The 21376-nt window shown below is 35.1% G+C and overlaps 1 protein-coding gene across 2 annotated transcripts in view; it reads left to right on the top strand.

Moving 5' to 3' along the window:
* Nucleotides 1–21376, top strand: part of ADGRA1 (adhesion G protein-coupled receptor A1) — a 162741-nt gene that overhangs the window by 125226 nt on the left and 16139 nt on the right. Inside the window, exons 15-16 of one of the 2 annotated variants that reach the window (XM_017726084.1) lie at nt 4538–4683; nt 5123–11302. In XM_017726084.1, the coding sequence (XP_017581573.1) occupies nt 4538–4683; nt 5123–5264 (288 nt within the window). In that variant the 3' untranslated portion in view covers nt 5265–11302. Of the gene's footprint in view, nt 1–4537; nt 4684–5122; nt 11303–21376 lie in introns of those variants that run through there. The other variant, XM_017726085.1, reaches the window with a different exon arrangement.

Raw genomic sequence — 21376 nt, 5'->3', positions numbered from 1 at the left:
AGGGAAAGATTCCAAGTGCAAATATTTTTTGTCCTAATCACTGAAATGTGGTATCAAAGCCAGTCAACCACCACCATTCCTATTGTAATTATCCTTAAAACTTCCACAAAAATTTTACTACAGCATACTTATCGATGTGAAATAATAGACTGAGTTAACTTTTGTCCTTCAAATTTAACCAAAAAGCGTGGTTCTAAATTAGCTTCATTGGGATCACCTTCTGTCTCTAAATGAGTAGTTTCAGGTTAGTTTTAAACATCAGGAATTAATGCTATGGAAATGGACCCATTTTCTGTGATATCTGGAAGAACCTTCAAATCCCCTTGAAGGTGAAATAATCACACAGGAAAAGTCTTTTCAGGAATGGTCAGACATTTATTTTTATATGGAATCTAAAAATCTAAAATCCCCTTTTAAACCTATGTATCTATTTCAGAGAGGATTTCGTATAGACCTTTACTTGCATATGTGCTCTGCAGTCTTTATGATTTACAAGAAAACTGATGTAAGAGTGCTAGTCTAGAAGAGTTGATTGCATCTTCACACATTTCTTGTGTGAATGAATCTACAGACTCTTTAGATTGCCCTTGAATCCCATTCTGGGTGTCACTGAATGTTGGCTGTTGTTGAATCCAGACTCTTGAGTTTACTGGTAAAATCTTTCATGCAAGTCAAAGGTTGTCTTAGGAGCAGCAGATGGGGCTAAATCAGAGGCAGTACACACACTACTGGAAAGGTGCTTGAGCCAGCCAGCGAGCCCTTCCATCTCCCAGAGTTAGGGCTTCAGATTAGTTTGCTTCAAAAGGCAGAAGGAAGCTCACTCCTTTCATGTAAAGAATGAGAGAGAAGGAGACACAATTGTAGCTGGATCACTCCCCATGTGTGGGAGGCATCAATTCTGTACTCTCAAAGATTTCTGTTTCATGGCTCCTACTTTCCAGGAAAGCATGATAGCCATGAAATTATGGATGCTAGGGGATGAAATCATCAGTTAAATGCATTGAAGCATGAACAATGGACTTCTGGGCACAAGATTCAGGAGGCAGAAAAGTTATGGAGAGAGACAGAATCTTATTTTTTTAATTGCAGTGGCATGATCACTTCAATCACATCTCCAAGAACCTCCTATGTGGTTTATAAAATAAAAGTTTCCATGTAAACTTTGGCAAGGCTCAGATCTTCCTTCTCCCTGATGAAGGTCACACATGAAGCTGCTTGTGGATTCCCTTCTGTAAGGCAGTAAATCTTCAACAAGGCAAAGCCTGTTCCATCCTAGCCAGTAGCCTACAAGTTCAACTCAGAAAGTTCAACTTCTTGCTCTGAATTTTCTACCTGAGAAGGGAGCATGGGGTTTTGCTAATGTTAAATGTTTAAAGACCATGAAATATTCACATCCTGTGGTGTTACAGACTGCAGAGAAATTCCTGAATCCCTTCATCTCACAGAAAATAATCATTTTCAATAGCAGGGTTAATAGTTCGACCAGAATGTCAATGCCTATCTGTGTCCTTCTTTAAATAGAACTGGATTAAGGAGTACAATCTTATCTGAAATATGATTACAATTAGAAAAAAAAAAGAAATTAAAAATTTGGGGAAAACAAAGAAATTTGTGTGCAAGTTAAAGCTGATCAAGAGACCTTTTTGTGCCAAAATGCTTTGCATAAATGTGTATTCTGGTCATTACCCTGGTAACTGCATCATGTGGAACTTAAGTTATCTCTAGGGTACTGAAATTTATTGGAGGAGCACAAATAGACAGCATCTTCTTACTGAAGAAAAGTATAATCTTTTATTCAAAAGGCTGGTGCTTATTCCCAAAGATTAAGAGTTCTAAGAACACAGGACATGGAAAAAATGAATCCAAGAAAACAAGAAAATTTTTACCGTATAACTGTGGTTATTAAAGAGCATTAGGTACAGTGCTGTTTTCAGTGCATATATCCTGGCAGTTTTTTCTGTACCATTTGGCCTATCAGTGGAAAACCTTAAAAATAGGGTCACCACTTCAATGTTTCCAATCATTATCCTTTATTCTGTGTGGAAAACTCAACCCTTTCCATACAATTTTATGTGAAATGCAGAAGTTCTGCTAACAGTGAAAATAGATTGAAGTTATCACTTTGATATTTAATTTGTGTGTATTTCTTGGCCTCTGAATCTTTACAGAGGCAGAAATCCAGTAACAAGATACACACAGGTAAATTTGTACCCTGGACCTCTCATGCATAACCTCAAGTTCACATTTGCTAAGAGAGTCAGGAAAGAGTTTACTGAACAAAGCCACATTGGTCTTTCTGGTGTGTCTCATCCTTCCCTCTCGTGTTGTGAGCTGCTATCTCATGTATTTCTACCACGGGGCTCAGATGTCTTCCTAGGTTGAGAGAGTTAGAAAGTGGTGATCCCACTGGAAGGGACAAAAGAACGTGTAGTCACAGTCCCTAAGCACAACAGTGAGGAAGATGCATCTCCATGACATAACTGGTGTGGGTGTGGAGACAAGGGGAAGGAAGAGGCAGAGAGCAAAACCCAGCATTTTGAAACACTGATTTTTCAATGTGAAGTGAGACAAGCATTTCTTTACTAATTATTAGTGGATGAATAATAGCAAAAATTCTAGTAACAGCTCAGCTCAGCCTTCCAAATTCCACACTTTTGATGTGTCGTGTCAAATATGTTAGTCATAAGGAGGTCCTGTATCTTCAGTACAAATCCTTGTTTCCTTCAAGCAAGAAATGCAAATGGTTGGGGGTTTGGTTTTTTTAGTTTGGTTGTTTTGGGGATTTGAGAGAGAGATATGTATCATTAAAGAGTTAGTACAGGGGATGATAACATTTTTGCCTCCTCCATGTTTGTTCAGTTTTTCCATGTGTCAGAAGTAACTCAGTTGCCAAAACATGAGCTCACAGTGAAAAACAGCAATGTGACCCAGGTGTGGCGTAAGTGATATTTTCAGTCAGTTCAGTTGCCTCCTTGAAAGTTCAATAAAATAGTTTTGTTGTACTATTTTTAGGTCTTCCATTCATTTAAGTGGCTGATGATTTCTCTCTATATGGTCATCTATGATGTCAAAATTTCACATGTAGGTGCCTTTTCACGCGTTTTTGTTCCTATTATTGCACGTACTTGTGTGGAAAAAAGAATGTATAGCAGCAGGGCTGTGCTGAAATGAGAAAAAGGTTAGGAAATAAATATCTAGATTTTTTCCAGTTCTTTCTCATTATTTCTGCCCCCTTTTCTTCCCCCTTTCTCATCCTCCTCCCTCCCCTCTCATGGTCCCTACAGAAACTCTGCAAGCTGCCTGTGAACCAGACAGCCCCAGTCCCTGAACTGGCAATATCTGCCAGCTCATTACAAAGTTGTCTCATTCTCTTATTTCTGGTTCTTTTACCTCAAGCAACAACAGCAATGGAGGCTTTATACTCCCTTGTCTAATGTGACAGACAAGTCCCAGAGAAAATTACAAAGGGTTTTCTGTTGATGGTATTTGCTGCTATCTTTGAGTTTTGAGCTGTAATACCAAATATAAACAAAATGCATGGAAATTTTTTTCTTTACTCATCAATTATTTTGTTTTAGGTGGCGCAAAAATGAACACTGGTTCAAATAAATCCTTATAATAGATTTGTGTTAGCTTTATTCAGCAATTCTCTGTATTCCTTAAACATTTATGTTCTTTCCAATTATAGCAATATTTTACTTGTCACTGCAAAATGTCACGTTATTGCTTCAAAGGTACCCTCATTTTACATAATCAGATGGAGACTTAGCTGATGTAATAAAGCACTGGAGATTGGATAAAATTCCAATTACTGCTTCCATAGTAATGAATAACAATTACTGACAAAACAAAGATGTTAGCATTTTAGAGGTGTTTGTACTTTCTTTTGCTTTCAATGATAAACACACCAGTTTCTTGGAGAGAAAGTGATAATAACACTAATAGAGTTTATAATTCTTTTTAAGGGGGGATGCCAAGAGCTGTCATTTAATTTTTAAAATTGTGGCCAACTTTATAAGTTTCTTAAAATATGTCTGAAAATAATCTGGTTTTAGGCAAATAGCACTGATGCCATTGCCAGAAGTCAACCTTGCCTGTGTATAGCAGAGAGGGAACTACAGTGGGATATTCCTGAAAAAATAAAGGAAATAGCATAATAGCAAGCAAATATTCTGGCCTCTCCTTAATTTTTAAATTGCATTGTCATGATAAGCTAACAAAGAGTGTACCAGAAACTTAAAGTGCACATCACTTTAAATGCAGGTGTAAAATGTTTTCATTAAACAGCTTCTTAGAAAACAAATGTTTTTACAGTCTTGGTTTCCTAATGTAGCATCTGGTATTACAGATAATACTATCTATGGTAGATTAGATAACCATTTTTAAGTGCAGCTCTTAGATTTATAAACTCTTAGCATTTATAAATTCAGTTAAAAATTCTGTTTGCTTGTGCACTTATGAAGTAAGATTCTTGTAAAACTCTTGTTTTACTGATCCATTCATTGAGTTGTTTAATTTTGTCCACTCTTTTTTTTAGGTTGGCATAGTGCTGCATTATTCTACACTCTCTACTATGCTATGGATCGGAGTAACTGCCAGGAATATTTATAAGCAAGTCACAAAAAAACCTCAGCCTTGCCAAAACAGTGACCAACCTTCTTATCCAAAGCAACCACTACTCAGGTATGGAATATTAGCTACACTATGTTTTTAATGTCTTCCTAAAACTTATCAGTTATAAACGAACTCTCTGATTACTGTATCTTTACTTTTTATAGACTATAAATAGCATCCATAAAGAATTGAACCACATAGGTGTATACAGAAATATTTATTGTATGCTGATAGTTAACTCTACTCAGGAGATGGAAATACGTAGAATTGGTATTGTCTCAGTTCAGATATCTTTATCTGAACAGGAAAAATTGAAATGTTTCTGTTGGTTTCTTACAGAGGGAAAAAAACCCCACCCAAATCAGAAACTGGCTTGGTTCCTAGCCTTATTTAATCATCTGAAACTATGCTGTAATGATTCTACCTTTATCTCTTTTGCTGTAGTTCTTGCCCACACTTGTATTGAAAGCCTAATAACCTCACAGCAACCTTCCTCATTCCCCATCAGAGATCTAATGCTATTACAGGAGCCACTGGAAGTCTGCACTCCCTGTCAGGTCTCTCTCTGGAGCAAATTCACAAACGTGTCTCTGACGGCATTGCAGGTGAAAGACAGTAGGAGTTCTTGCCAGAGGCCTGTGAGATGCTGAAACTCCAAGCCAAAATAGTCAGTCTGCACAAGAAAAAAAATGACTCCAGGAAAACCTTACTACAAACCAGGATTTCCAGCTAAAGGCATGAGAAGATTAATTCATCTTTTTTGAGCTTAGCTATACAAAATTAGGTATTACCCAAAGTTATGTATTGTCCCTATAAAGATTTTGGAGAGAGACAGAGAAAGAACTTCCAGAGAACAATTCCTCCCATCTGTGTTGGATGTTTGTGTGAGGACAGGATGAATTATCTTATGGAGGTGCCTCTCTTACCCCACAGATCATGGAAAAATCTGAATGGTCAATTGAGCCTAAAGACCTCAGTTTTATAGTGGAGGTCTTTTCTGTGAAAAATACACAGTGTATTCTTTTAAACAGATGTATCTTATTTTATTTTAAATACAAAATTTTTAACAAGTAGCATTTATAGATAACTGTGTGATGTTGTCACAACTTGTTGAAAGTCTGTAGGAAGATTGAGTTTTTCTGTCTGATTCTGCAGAGTCAAATTTTTGCTAACATGATTTTAGTTAGAAGGCTAGCTAGTTTTCTTCTTTTTAAAACACTTTATTTCTAGAGATGAAATTTATTAAAGTTAACATAAAATGTGTATTGTGATGAGAAGGAGTGCCATATTGATCCTTAGCCTTATTAGGTGTAAGCAAGAGGATAAGCTTTCACTGAGGGTGCCTGACTTTGCTAATCCATGATTTACTATACCATTCTTCAGAGATGAGAATTTCACTCCTTCAGTTAGCAGCTCATGGCAAAATGAATAATTGCCAATTTTCAAATGCTGCAGTGTGACTATTAAGGTAGAAAATTGTTACAAGTTACATAGACCCAGCACAGTGTATGTTCTTCAAATTCAAATCTTGTTTGAGTTGGAAAACAATAGACAATCAGGTTACAGAAAAGAGTAGTCTAATTAGAATCTTTGTTTTACCAGTCATGTTGAGGTTCTCAGACAGTGAAAATAAATAGTAGCTATTTTAAGTTTAGCAATAGAAATGATAAACCACCTTCTAGCTGCAAGAGAACATGAGTATAATTGTTTAATAGCTAAGTAAAATTATTCTAAGTTATTTTTATCACACAGAGCACCATATATCCTAGAGACACAGGCACTGAAATGTCTAATACAATTTCACAATGGTTAGCACTAGATTCAAAATAGTAAGGATGAGTTTCACTTCATGTAGAAAACAGGCATAGTATATGTAAAATTAAGAATCACTTTAAGCAAGAAAATGCTAAACTCATAATTAGTAGTTGTTTGTTCTTTTAGAATGATAATGGTCATTTTGGGGGGCATTTTACCTTTCCTGGTTCTAATAAAACTAAATTCTGAATTATTCTTTGTCATAATATTTCCATAAAATCCATTTAAGATGCTTACATTTCAATGCAGTCATTTATAAGAAATGTTTTAACTAGTCAGTGTTCTTGTGTCTATAAGCCAATGCCAGCCTTTATACATATTGTTCCTCAGGTACTTAAGCGATAACATCTGGGTTTGGGTGAGGGGGTGTTAATTTGTCTTCATTTGACACCAGCAGGTAGCTACATAGTATTAGGTTTATTCAAATGGAGATGGAGTTAAGCTTTTTTATCTGTCAGGACTGCCAGTGATAGGAGGCAAATAATGCAGTCTACAAGACATTTTTAAACAAGAGGTAATTTGTCAGTGATCCTTCTCTATAGACTTAGTTTTGTTGAATACAAATATATGAATGTGTTTGCAAGAAGTCTAGACTTGGTTTTTGTCCTTCAGTCTTTTTTGGTAATGGTTGTATTTGATGGGCGGTGTTTGCAGTCCACATGTGAGTATTTTGTATTCCTTATATATGCACTTGCTGTATGAGACATAAGGATGTCTTTTGTGAGTCAGTAAGTGGGGTCTATTGCCAAAAATCAGTACATAAATCTATCATGTGGAGTTTACCAGGAAATTATAAAAATTGTCTCACCACATTTTTTTAACAGAGCTTGGTCCATTCTAAAAAGTAGCTGAAGTAGTGAAAAAAAACCCCAGAATATCTAAAAGGAGACCTTACCTATTAGTAGAAAAGAACATATGCTTGTAAGAGTTGCTTCAGTTTCTCTGCCTGCTGTTTGCATATTCATTTGCAGAAGCAAAACAAATGAGGTGCACCTGATCTTTTCTCATACTTTTCTTTGAGCTGTAGCAATAAGTATCCTATTATGTAAAACTGTCGTTCTCTTTAAGTTTTCTCTCTTCTAGATGGAGTGATCAAATTTGAAACACTTGCAGTCTAATTTTACTTCATAGCAATATGATTTTAAATATTGCCTCTTTTTATATGTTAATCATGCATTATATGATACATTATGTACATTGTACATTATACACTATCTATTTTTTATTATACATCTTATTCATGAAATATATATTATCTGTTAATTACAGAGTTAAACCCCTCAGGGTCTATCACTTTGATGACTGGAACCAACTGTAACAATTTTGGCATTTTTCTCTAAGTGTGCCTGGATGCTAATGAGGTGGATCAAATTAATGCATCATTGAGTCTTGTGTATTAAAATTCTGAACCTTAGCACTTCAACGGATAATGAAATTACTTCCTGTAAAATATACTCTCTGGTATTCTTAATAGAAATAAATAATTCTATCTGTTCATCCTCTGTGGACATTTGTTAAACCTGGCAGAGTTTAGCTTCTGACTCATCTGAAGGCAGATTTTGCCAGCAAAGGCAAAGGGGCATGCAAGATTCAGCTATTACTGCAATGTACAAAACTTCTTATCAGCCCAAGCTGAGGCACAAGTAGTGTTAGTTTTTGTGCCTGCTAAGTGCATGCATTTTTCATGCAATGCTCGGCACACACACAGATTAGACAGAAGTACAGACCAGCAAAAAATACTTCTGAAAGATATTCTATTAAAATAATTTCTTTCTAGAGAGACAGAAAAAAAATCAGATTACTTTCATTTTTAATAAGATAACTAGTGAGCACAATTGCATTCTAAACATTTAAAATAAAAAATAAATAAGCTGCCAGCTGGGACAGAGATTGGTGATAAGGAGACAGAAAATTAAGTTTTATCTCAAGGTTAGGTACAAATATATCTCCTAATGTTCTCCCACCTCTTCTATTCAATGAATGTCTTGCAAGATAACTAATATGGCAATCTTCAGATTTCCATATCCCATATCTGTCATGAAAAAGCATCAATGTGCATAAATAAGGTTGCAGAATCAACAGCAAAATGGATAATAGTTGATGTCGCTATCTCTGTTGAACTTCATTTTATTTTTTATGTAACATATTTTGATAAGCTTTTTAAAATGTTCTTTCTAAAATTGTGGGGCTGTTAGGAAATGTACCTCATGCAGTGCTTTAGAAAAATTGTATATCTAGCTGTAGTAGCTATTTCAGAAAGGACTGTGCCCTTTGCTTTGTATTCAAAGTACTAGCCTTAGTGCTATGGCTAAGAAATCAAAACTGAGGCAAATTGAAACAGTTTTCAGCAGCACATGCAGAGTACCTACAGTCAATACCACTGGCTTCAGTTCCCCTCTCTTACTGTTTTCAACCTTAAATAATTTTAAGAGTTAAGAATCATTTTCAGAATGAGAAAGCTGTTTGCCTATTTCACGTATTTTGAACTGTCTTAACTGTCCTTTAAGCCTGCACACAGAGCAGACCTAGAGTACAGTAGTTGAGAATGGGAGTAATTTGGTCAAACTCTAATAATCTGCTAATGGATGTTTACCTGCAGATGTGTGTATGAGTGTCTGCTATTCTATATGAGCTTGTATGTGGGCAAGTTTCTGTACATTGTACATACACTTCCAGAGTACAGAGCCATGTCCTGAAAGCAGCAACAAAAGGGGTCTTCCTAATGAGCTGTGTTTATGGTCTAGTGGTGACTAACAACCTACACCCTGAGCTCATGTGAGATGTGGTAGTGCTGCACTGCATCCTCCCCCTCTCCTTGGCAATGTGGCAGCAGCTCTTCACATTCATTCCTAACTCATATTTCTCTCAGCTACTAAACATTAATCAGTAACACCCAGCTAAACAGCAGCTAAGTATCTTCGAGACACTGAATTATGCTAAATCCTTTCTCTGCAAAAAGGAGAAACCACACTAAACTTTCAAATACAAGAAAATCCTCTCCTACTGTTATTGCCAACTAATCCTGTGATGAGGCTCTTGCCTTACAGTGAGGGGATTTTACAGACTTGCATGATACCACAGGGGTCATGGCATCCACTTAGTGCTTTGCTCACAGTGTTAACCCTGCTTGTCTCAGGATGAACATTTATCTGCTTGATCTGAATTCTGACAAGCTGGAAACCAACACATGGGCACAAATGGACCTACTGCTGTGTTTGCCTAACTGCTGGTCCTGAGAGAGCCCAGCAGGAAATGTTGTGACTTCCATCACAAATTGGTTATATGGAAATTTTTACTGAGTAAGTTACCAATAGAGCAGGCTGCGTCCTGAACATGAGTTGCACACAGCAATATTCATTACGTCATTAGAAATTGTCACGTGATATTTTTGCACCATAATGGAGATACTGAAACATTCCAGTTATAAAGACCAAAGGCTTCTTATATTTCGTTTTTAAAGAATGCTTATGTCCAGAGAAAAACTCTAGAATAAAAAAAACTAATGCTTTCAAATATTCCTAAGGCTGACAGGATCTTCAGAGAATGATCGTTGCTAATGTCCCCTATCATTTATAACGAGTTGGTTACAATTTATTGCAGCTTAATAGCAGTGTAATGGGGGATCAACATTTGGCTATGGTAAGAAATACTTAATTCAGCATCAAATTTGGCGAATGCGCCTTTTTTTTGGCCATGCCCTTTTCTGAATCTTCAGACTGAATCATATGAAGCGACTTAATTTACATTCTGACAGACACAGACATTACTTGTCCCCTTGACACCAGCAGCTCTGAAATGCAGTTAAGTTCTAGTGCATTTTTCATTAATGCTGGCTCTCATGAATTCATGTCTTCTAGTATGAAACAGTGATTGAGAAAGAGGGAGAGAGAAAGAGGTCAGATGGAAAGCATCAATTGCAGCCCATTGTTTTCTTCTTTGTGAAATGTCCTTAAATATTAACTCATAGAGTCTTGATCCATGAAAGCCCATTTTTCCTTTCCACAGATAACATATCAAACTTCCTCTATAAAGTGTAAATTTAGGCCTGATTATCCCAAGGGATCATCTGTCTTTTTCTTAAAAATTCTCTATAGTATGAGTATGTTGAATTAAATGGGAAGTGCCACAGGGCAGAATTCTCAGGAGTCCTGAGGAGATCTCGGTGCTTCACCCTTTACTATTAGCATAGACCCAGTTGTGTCATTGCAGAGTAAGTGAAAATGATGGCTCCCTGCGAGTAAGGTTTTCACCAGCTGGATGAACCTCGGCATGGTGAGCCAACAGTCTCTCTGAAAATCTGCTCCAGGAAGTTGGATATAATTTAAGTACTTGATTGTATCCTTTGCTTAGAGGATGGGATATTTTGATGTAGGCAGGGTCAGTCATCAGGAAATTTAACTCATGTCTCTGATATTATAGTCAGCATTTCTTATTTTAGATATGTGAATTAAGACTAGAAATGTATATTATTAGATTACTTTAAAATTGTGCTGTAATAATTTTTTGCAATCTTCATGTATTCTCAAGGCTGTTTATCACCTCCATACTGTAAGTTCCTAAAAAGAATAAAGTGTGTTAAAAGCTGTTTTTATCAAATGGCTTGGGTTGGGAGGGACCTTAAAGATCATCTAGTGACATTTCTGAGATATTATCTGCAAAACACTATTCCCATGTTTCTTGTTTCAATATTTTTCATATTTCCCAGGAAGGAGAAAGACCATATTGCTAAAATACCTTTATTTAATTTTTTTGCATTTGATAAAAATGCAATGTTAGAAAAGCCATATTTCCCTTCCAGCTAATTGTTATTAATTTTATTCACCAAAATAAGGCTTATATTCAACGTCAAAATAATGTATTATATTGTTACATTGGCTATTAAAATAATCTAAGGAAAACAGCCTTTTCAAGGTTTTAGTTTGATTTAATTATAGAGGTAATATTTTCAACAACGCTACATTGCTTCTGAAGGAAATTTTGATAACTGGCATTCAAAGATGACACAACACAAGTAATTCAACAATACCAACGGAAATGCTGAGCATTTTAGACAGATTGTGCTGTGTCTTATCAGCCCACCAACTTAGGCAAGTTCTCAAAAACAAAACAAACGAAAAAACCACCCCAAAACCAACCAACTAACAATAAACCAAAACCTCCACTCAAACAAAAAGAAATAAAATGCTGGAAGGAGCCTTAGCAGAAGAAACAGAACAGTTCTGCCCCTTGAGGTATAAGAGCTAGAGATAATGAAGAAAGAGGAGCTTAAAAACAAAACAGGAAGTCTGTATATCAAGAGTTAAAGGGAGAGACAGGGTTGCAGAACCTAAAGGTACTTGGAACTTGATACTTTGATACTTCAAGGACATACTGATATTACGTCCTATTTAACATGATCACTCTTAAATGCTGATATATATTCAGATGGAGGTAAGGATGTAACTGAAAGGTCTGCAGTGGAAAAGGGTACAAACTGGTGATAAGGGAAACTTTTTCATTAATTCTTTTTACTGAATTTCAACCTGAAGCTAATTGTATTTCCATCAGATGGGGATAAAATTATCTTAAGTCAAAGAAAATGTTTACTTCAGGTTTGGACTACTTGTCCCACACAAGAAAATTTCCAGTAAAATGAAAATAGTGGAATATTACAGCAATCCACAATTTGCTACAGGGTAGCAATATACTGTCAGTGGTATCCTGAGAAAGTTGTTGCGCTTTGCACAGGCCATGTAAATATTCATTGCTGACAGCGTTGGATTGCCAGGGTATGATGTCATAGCATGGAGGTATTTTCCTGCCAACCCTTAATCAAACAAGAGAAGTGATTAGAACTTTGCTTCTCCACCTTCCAGGTGAGTGATTGAATTGTTGAGTCACTACGAGCAAGATGATAACAGAGCCATCTGCTTTGCTTGTAGTTCCACTGCATCTGGCTTATGAATCAAAATTCCAACTGAAACTATCTCAAAAGTTTGTTCTCATGGCATAGTTGGCAATACTATTCTTCAAAACTGTCCTGAATGCACTACCAAATACTTTAAGTGAATGATCCCTGGAGCACAGGCTCCTCCTTGATGTGAACTTAGTTCAAGCGCATGTCAAAATCGAAGTAGAAAAAGGATTTTGTTACTGTCATAACTTCATTAGCTAAGTTATAGGAAAGATACACACGATGTTGACACTTTTCAGGGTAGAAATACAATAGTACCAAATCTTGAAGAGATGTTAAAGTAGAAGGTGAAGTTTTTTTCTCTTTGTTTAAAGAATGGTGTCTGAGCTACTTAGTATAGATGGAAAGAAATGGGTTACAATTATTGCAGAAGAAACATATGACAACTTACTACTTGTAAACAAGTAGTTTAAACAGCACAAGCAAATCACTTAGACAGGTCTGTTCAACTGAAACTCTCTCCAGTGCTACAGTTATTGACAAACATAGCCAAAAAAAGACAATGACCACACCTGAGTGATACTTGGTCATTTAATGAGGAAATTATGGGCTTGGGACTTAGAAATTTTTACTATCTAAGTTACAGTATTTGCAAGCTTTCAAAGTTGTGAGCTTCATGAAGACTTATAATGAATTCTGTGATATTTTCAGCTTTGAAAGGCTGGAACTGCTGCATGCTGATCTGCAGAACTTTTTATTAGATCAAATTTTCAGCTGCTTTTATCCTGAGTTCACATCTAGGTATTTCCTGGAAATTCAGAATTTTTGTCACACTATCCCTTTGAGCTAGTCATATACATAATTGTAGAGGGTAAGTTAGAGGGTGGGTAAGCTTGATAAAATGCTCCATGCTGTGATATGCTGCTCCAGGCAAAATGTAAAACGCTGATTGGAAATTTTACAGGTTCAAGGATTTTTAGAAGATGATATATTCAGACTCCAGTGGGGACTTTGTAGAAAACTTTATCAGATTTGAAAGAACTAAATATTTTCTCATATGACTCTCTGGTGTCATATAGATTAAACTTGATTATGCAAAAATGCTGTAAAGATAAATGCATAAGATATTTTCAAGTGTGCTTATTGTAATTGTTTGGACAAAGAATTAAGCATTCCCATCTGCATGAAATTATATTCACCACAATTACAGAAGAAACTATCTGACTTTTAATGGTAGATTATTGTACTCATTAACTAGTGAGATAAATTAGTCACATTAGATACAAATTCTTCCTTACAAAAATTATTCTGTGAGAAAGATAGAACTTAGTTTGTTACGGGACACCTGTCTTAAGCAGGCATCAGTATACATCCAGCTGAACTGTAATGAAAACCGTGATGTTGCAAGAAAATGTAAGTCATGAAGATTTATGAAGTATGTGGTGCAGACTGATAAACTGCAATGTCACAGAAACTAGAACGCTGCAGGCAGCCAACCAGTGTAATACAGGATTGTGCAATAGTCTGATAATAACTGCAGTACAGTACAATCATTAAATTATAGCGTGGCATAGGACATAGTAGGTATTGCATTTACCAATACATTGCCACTATTCCACGAAGTAATTTTGACTAGAAGATATTACTAGATTCTAAGAGCAAATGCTAAACAAAAAAAGCACATGGCTTATCTTAAAATAAACTAGCAAAACCCAAATATATATTTTATGCATGTGTATATAAATTATCAGTGATAGTTATAAATACATTATTTTCATGGTTCAGAATACTTTTCTTTATTAATATTAATATTCATCTTTATTTTTCTTCATTAATATAATAAATAGCAAAATTCAAGGAAATTAAAACATATTGCTTGGACAAACAAAACTGGCGAAATCCACACATATGCATATTACATTAAATATATTGGAGCATATTTAGTATAACTGTTGCAAATTCAATTTCAGGCCTGGCTTATTCTATGCATTACTTCCTGTCAAATAAGTGTGATAATCTCTGGTTTATGCCTTTTTGGAAGGATGGCTTAAAAGTCTTGGGAGGAAAAGCTGCATTAGTTTAATTCACTTGGCTTTGAGTTGAGGCACCATGGAAAATTATACATAAACTTCCACTGATCTCCCTGACATTGTACATCAAAAGTAGTTGAAACCCATCACTGGAAATGTAGATGATTCTTTTCAAGTTAGTGTTCATTAAAAATTCCAAATGAGAAGTCATTAAAGAGAAAATCATGCAATGAATAACAATCTTAAATTGTAGCAAGGGGTAAATAGGTTAATAATAGGAAAATATTTCAAACTATGAGTATAGCTGGCAATTAAAACAGGTTACCTGAGAGGCTGTGGGAACTCTGTCCCAAGCAATTTGTTAACATAGATTAGATAAGGCCAGACCAGTCATAACAGGTGTTTAATGTGACCCTGACTCAGAGCTTTTGAGTGGACTAGATGATCTCCTGATGTTCAGTTCTGTTACTAGTAAACCAAGGACTTTTCCTAACAGTATTTTCATTTTTCAACCCTTACTTGCTGCTGAATTCCTACAGCCTCAATGGTCTCATAAGAAACTCCTGTGTTTCATTATGCAAGTGAATTCTGACAGAAGAGACTTTGAAGCTAATGTGTTCCAAATATGCCTTCAGTGTTTGGAAATGTTATGAGTCTTGTAGAAACTGGCTGCTGATCCTGCAGGTATTTTTATTCAGGTACCACCTTACTGTATAAAACATAACAAAAAATTAGGCCACCTTCTGCTCTGAAACACATGCACTCACACGGTTTTCAGTGGGAGTTACATATTTAGTCACAAGATTTTTGGTACATAGATCAAAAATACTGCTTATCTTCTGTAATTTTAATGATACAGATTAAAAGAATTTCAATATGTAATATCTAATATACCTTAGTAAAACAGAATATCCAGATTAAACTTTATGTCTGTATTGATTGCGTACTCATTCAGACAAAGGGGTAATGCCATTATTATTGGATTACACTTAGTTCTCAGAGAATCCCTCACAATTTTATCGGAAAGTGAACATTTGTGAGGTTTTCGGCGAAAAAAAAACGAGCACACAAGATACCTGATTTATTTATCTATTGATAATAAGAGATACCTAGTATTGTTTTATCTATTGATTATGAGGTAAGAGAACTATGATTACTGGAGGCCATTTGCATCTACTTTTGAATATTCATTAGCAATGTCAAGAAGAAGTCGTGAGTGGTCAGTCACATGATCTTGCTGCTTCTTCATATTGGATGAACTTCTAGACCTCTCCAGAAAAAAAAGTACCTCTACAGGCAGAGTTCATTTCCAAGAAAAATGTATGCATACCCCTTTGGAATTTGATTTCTGGAATTGCTGATGTTTCTAAAACTCTTTCTCACTACTCAAAGCTGTAGGCAAATCATGATCTCTGTTATTTGCAGAATAGTTACCCCATGCTGGCTGTCTTTTGTAGGTAAGGCATTTTGGACTGTTTAGTGTGGATTATCGTACTCGTGTTATTGTCTTATATAAGAATGACATTAAACTTATCTGCTCATGTATCTCCTAGACTTCTGTTAGAAGTATTGAAGAAGCAACCTGTTACCCATACTCCCTCTTCATGCTTCTAAGAGAGTGTTTCCCAACTAGGGAGAACATTTCCTTCTGAGGTTCTGGCATTGCTAAATCAAATAACAAGTACTGTAGCTAGCAAAGCCAGGCAGCCTTTTGACCTGGGAAGTTGAGCAATGAGATGCTCTTACAGTTTTGTGAAGATGGCTGTTTTTTCCTTTTCAAATCTCTTTTTTTCCATGTTAGTAACATTCTGTAAATGACATACCATTTCTAGATTTTAATTAATATTTTTCAATTAATGTTTATAAAAGTAACTCTATCTCTGCTTTTCCTTTTTTTTTTTCCAAAGTTTCATGATCACTTCTGGTTGAGTGCTCAAAAAACCCTATGATTTTTTAAAAACTTACCTTTTGACCTTTTTATATATGATGGAAAAACCTTTCCTTTTGCTTCTGGTTTAAATCTGGGATAGAGATCACCAGAAATAGATTTCTGTGTATGTCAGCTTTTAAACAATAGGAAAAAGCAAATGTTCATGCCATCATCATACATAAAAGATTTTCCATAGCTCAACTTAGTAAGACTAAGACCGACAACAGCAAAACCCCTCAACATTAAAGTTAAAAATCAGGGTTGACATTCATGAACTCATGCAATTCTACCTTTGTTTCTTACTTTTGAATAGGGTGAATTAAGGACAAAATGTCAACCTGAATTTTTGTCAATAAATCTAAATCTCCATGGTTTTGTAGAATCGATTCATTAATTGAACAGTTCTTTCTATGGGTTAATAGAAGGCTAATCCATAGTATTTTTTCTAATATAACATTAAAAAAGAATGCTCTTTGCTGCTCCTAGATTAGCAGATTGAATTACATCCTATGGACTGTAAAAGAGAAGGTGTTCCGGAAAGAAACCAAATGTCTTAAAACCATCTAAAAAAAAATTTATCTTCAGTATATTTTAATGCTTCCCTGCTGCTTGTTACATTTAATAAAACCTGCTTGCTAAGTTTTAAGTTCTTGGCTACCTGCATATCTGTCAAGATGAAAAATTTGAAGTTGTAGAAGTGGATAACATTGCATAAATCCTAATATAATATTTTCTCCACAAAAACAAAACAAAACAAAGGTAGGCTTTCTCCTTTTGGCAAACTCTAAGGATGAAACTTCACTAAGGTTCTTTACAGGGTAGATTAGTTTCTGAAAAAGAATAATGCAGTTGTGTAGTACAAAATCAAGCAAGTCTGCATCTCATGGAGTTTGATAAAAGCAAGTGGGGATAAGACACTTATATAAGTAATGGGTGCACAACCTATCAAACATAATAATGGGATTTGTACATAGCATAAATTTCTCCTTGGTTTCAACTATTCTTGGCTGGCTACAGCCACAGGTGTAGGCATTGCTGATGGGATGTAAAGTAGGGTCTCTTTCTGAGTTTGATTGTGTCCTATCTTGATTACATTTTGATAATGCATTGTACTCTTCTAAAGAATTCAGACTTCAGAGACATTTATTTGAAAATTTATATTGGAAGTATATTTGAAATTAGAAAATATTTGAAATACGCTTATATTGAAAAATATTCAGAATATATTTGAAAATTTAGGAATTTTCACTCAACTGTGAATTAGTCTGCTCTCTAAGGAGTGCATATATTTCAGTTTACATACTGATATATACTAGAAGAGCAGTGGTTTAAAGAAGCCTTCTCTCAGCATGGACAGCTGGTATGGATGGACTCTCATAAGACTGACAAGATAACAATGAATAGTAAGTAAATCGTAGTATCATAAAAATAGTAAGATCGGCAGAAACATCTGTAAATCATCTAGTTTAAGTCTCCGTTCAAAGCAGATGCAACTTAAAAGTTAGCTCAAGTTCTCACCTAGACCAGTTTTGAAAATCTGTGTGGGCTTCTTCCTCTCATCCCAGTTCTGTGTCCTTTTAGCTTTCATCTTGAATGGACCACAAACATGAAATGTAAGGGCTCGAACCTGGTCTGAAATAAATCACAAAAAATCACCCAATTCCAGCAAAATGGAGGAATATGTTACAAGTTGAAATGCATGAAAACAAAGCTAAGTCATTGCTAAGGATTCCTGAGGGAAAAAAAGAAAGGAGGTAATAAATATGCTCAAAAATGTTGTAATACCACCAGAAAAATTCAAGGAGAGGAGTTATTCATGGTTAATGAAATTAATAGATTTTGGATTTCTGCTGTTTTCTTTTTGTATTAGTTCATTAAAGTGTAAGTAGTGGTTGTGTACAGTGTAGTTGCATGTTTCGGATGTTGTCAGCTGTAAAACTGGATTGTCATTCATGGAAGATGACAACTGTTTTGCTATTTCTTCTTATTCTGAGAAGGAAAATAAACTTAAGATTTAGAAGTGATTATGTAAGAGAGATGCAGAAAAAATTCTGATAGAAAAAAATTGAAATGTTTTATCTTGATATTTTAAATTTTTTACCTGACCCATATTTTGCAGCTTCACATTTTAGATATCTGGTGCATGAATTTTCAGTAACTCTAGTCTTTGTGGTCTGCAATTTAATTGTTGAGGGAAGCATTCTGCTGTCCTGCTGCTCTATATAAGGACTGAGATTTTTTTTTTTTCTCAGCAAGTATTTGTGAACAAAGACAATATGAGGGTAGAAATTAAAAAAAAAACAAACAAAAACAAAAAAACCAACAAAAAAAACCCAACAAAAAAACAACAAAAAAACAAACAAAAAAAAAAACAACCAAAAAACCCCAAAAAGGCACATATTTAACTTATACAGGCACCTTATACATAATACTTTATTTTCAATTTTTCATTGTGCAGCCTTGGTAAATAAAGAAAAAATGTAGTGCCTTCAGTATCTATATGTCAAAGCGCTGAGGTTGTATTTTAGGATTTTAACATCTGTGCCTTGTCTTGGCTTTACCTGACTGTTTCCAGATGGTTTTCTGTATGATTGAAAGCAGCATCAGTGTGCATGAACGTCGTGTCTGACATCTAAGGGTACTTACTACTTTTTCTTAACTTTAAGAAATGCTCCCTCCTCAACTCATGACCTGTGGCAAAGCCTAAAACTACTAGAACTATGAAAAAAAAAATCAAAATATTTTAAAATGGGTACCAAATTAAAAGACAGAGTCCCTTCCTTTACCACAGAGGCCTTTAGAGGAATTCAAAACCTGTGTGTATGCTTTTCATGTCAGAAAAAATTCCTTTTGGGAAACTGTTTGATCTCTTCTCTAAAAATGTGGGTTTGAGAGCTGAAAGCTTGGTAGCTGAAAAGATTCAACTGAAAGGGTGTTGTGGTTTCCATGGATCTTCTGCGTAAATGCTTTTCAATTTTAAATGGCCCTCTGGGTTTGTGACTGAACACTTCTCATAGACCAGGAAGATTTAATAATCAAAATGATACTATTTTTATTTAGTATGTGGTTTCTTCATGTCTTAAACAAGACTGTTTGTCCTTTCAGTTTGCCTGAGGATACATCTTGCTATAGCTGTGTGATTAGATTTTAGATTCATGCAGTTGAAAATAAACCCAATTACCTAAATAAATGGAAGGTAGCAGTAAATTGTGATTAGCACATAATTGTAAACCCAGAGATACAGAAGCTTGAAACACTGAATGTTTAAATTTGGGGATGTAGCACCTAATCATTAACAATACTTTGAAGATGAGGCATTTATTTATTAACTTATTAGTAAAATTCTCACAAACAGTAAGAATGCTTTAATACTTTGAAGTATTAATATTTAAAAGCCAATAGAGATACCTTCATGTATATTCTATACATAGATAGTATAAATATGTCTTGAGTATGGTGTATGGGTGTCATTTAAGTATATGCATAGGATATGCTGGACAAATCTAGAGAGATGAAATTTACCACTGTTTTGTAAACTTCATAAGAAAACACTTTATGAGGACATACATATCAACCTATCAAATATCAACATATCAATATTAAAAATATGTATATTGCATGGTGGCCATAACATGCATCATTTTAAAGTCTGTCTGAGAAGACTCAAACAGTAGAAACCCAGTCGCTGCTATGTGAGAGAAAGCAGCTGATGCATTCAGCTGTTTTACATACAATTATGTCTGAAGCTGTAACTTTCATTTTCACTGAAGACAGTCAGTTTGGGGTTTTTTTTTCAGAAATGGCAGATTTCATGGACAACATTAAATTTCCTAAACTGATTACTTTAATGGCCTGTATCAGTCAAACAGGCTGTAAAAATGCTTGAAACGTTTCAGAGCCAGCTGAAGAGATAAATATGCTTTTTAGCTTTCTCACTACTATATTCTCTCTGTAAGTAGTAACACTAACATTCATCATTTAGGAATCAATAAACTAAAGGAAAAATTGTGGTATTAATGCAGAAAAGCATGATATTTGTGAAAACACTGAATTTAAGATTCCTATTTGCTGAGCTTTGAACCATTAAAGTTCAAATGTTCACATTTTGCCAATAATTATCTGTAATGGAAAAATGGAAATCTATTCTTATTTATATTTTGATCTCCTTAAAGAAATAGTTTGTTTAGGGATGTCTGTCATTGAGACTTTTCATGTCTAATAACTTGGCTATAGCTGGTCTGAGATCGATAGAGATCATTAAACTTCTCTGGGTTCCACATGACTGGCTGGGCAGGTGAATAACAAAGATAAATACCTCGACATAAGGGAAGGCTGAAGTTACAGAGAGATGGCATAACTATGGGAAAGATCTCAAAGGGGCCTTGTAACTTTTTAGACACCAAAGACAATTGTAAAATTTGTAGGAAATCAGATTTCAGTTCTTCTCGTGCCCACATAAAAGTTCAGTATAAAAAGCTAAGATTCTTTCTCACCTGCCCTCTGGAACTGGAAGGGGCTTAATTTTGCATCAAAAGATACAAGGCTTGCCAAAAATGTGCAAATTAACAATGTAGTTTCTTTGGAAATGCACATCCTTGAAGTGTTTCTTGTATTTTTCACTTTCTTCTAAACAATTTTAGCTCCCTCTGGGACTGTGGGCAAAGATCTCGCCCTTCATATAAGATCATTGACTTATATAAGAGAAAAAGAATACATGAATTTAAAAGAATAGAATTAGAGTAATCTCTCTAGAGCTATTTCCCAGGAGTTCCTGTATTCTCTTTTCATTGTCTGTTTGCACACATCTGTCTTAAATGCTTAGCTGAGAAAATCTAAGAACAAGGCACCTGGATCTACCAGTAAAGTCCCCAACTTCATGACATTGATGGCTTGGTCATTAATATTTTCTGACTCATTCTCTGCGTGTACAGTGAAAGAGCTTAACAGAAAATAAAACTAAGAGTATTACTCCTATGTTACCTGTGAATCTCATGCAGTTGAAATTATTTAGCTCTAACTTGTCAGTATAGCTCATAATAAAAATTAATGCTTCTGAATATCTTTTTTTTAATACAACAATTATACTTCATACCG

The sequence above is a fragment of the Corvus brachyrhynchos genome, unplaced genomic scaffold (assembly GCF_000691975.1).
Source record: "Corvus brachyrhynchos isolate BGI_N302 unplaced genomic scaffold, ASM69197v1 scaffold61, whole genome shotgun sequence".
Lineage (NCBI taxonomy): Eukaryota > Metazoa > Chordata > Aves > Passeriformes > Corvidae > Corvus > Corvus brachyrhynchos.
This window is presented reverse-complemented; position numbering and strand designations above follow the sequence as displayed.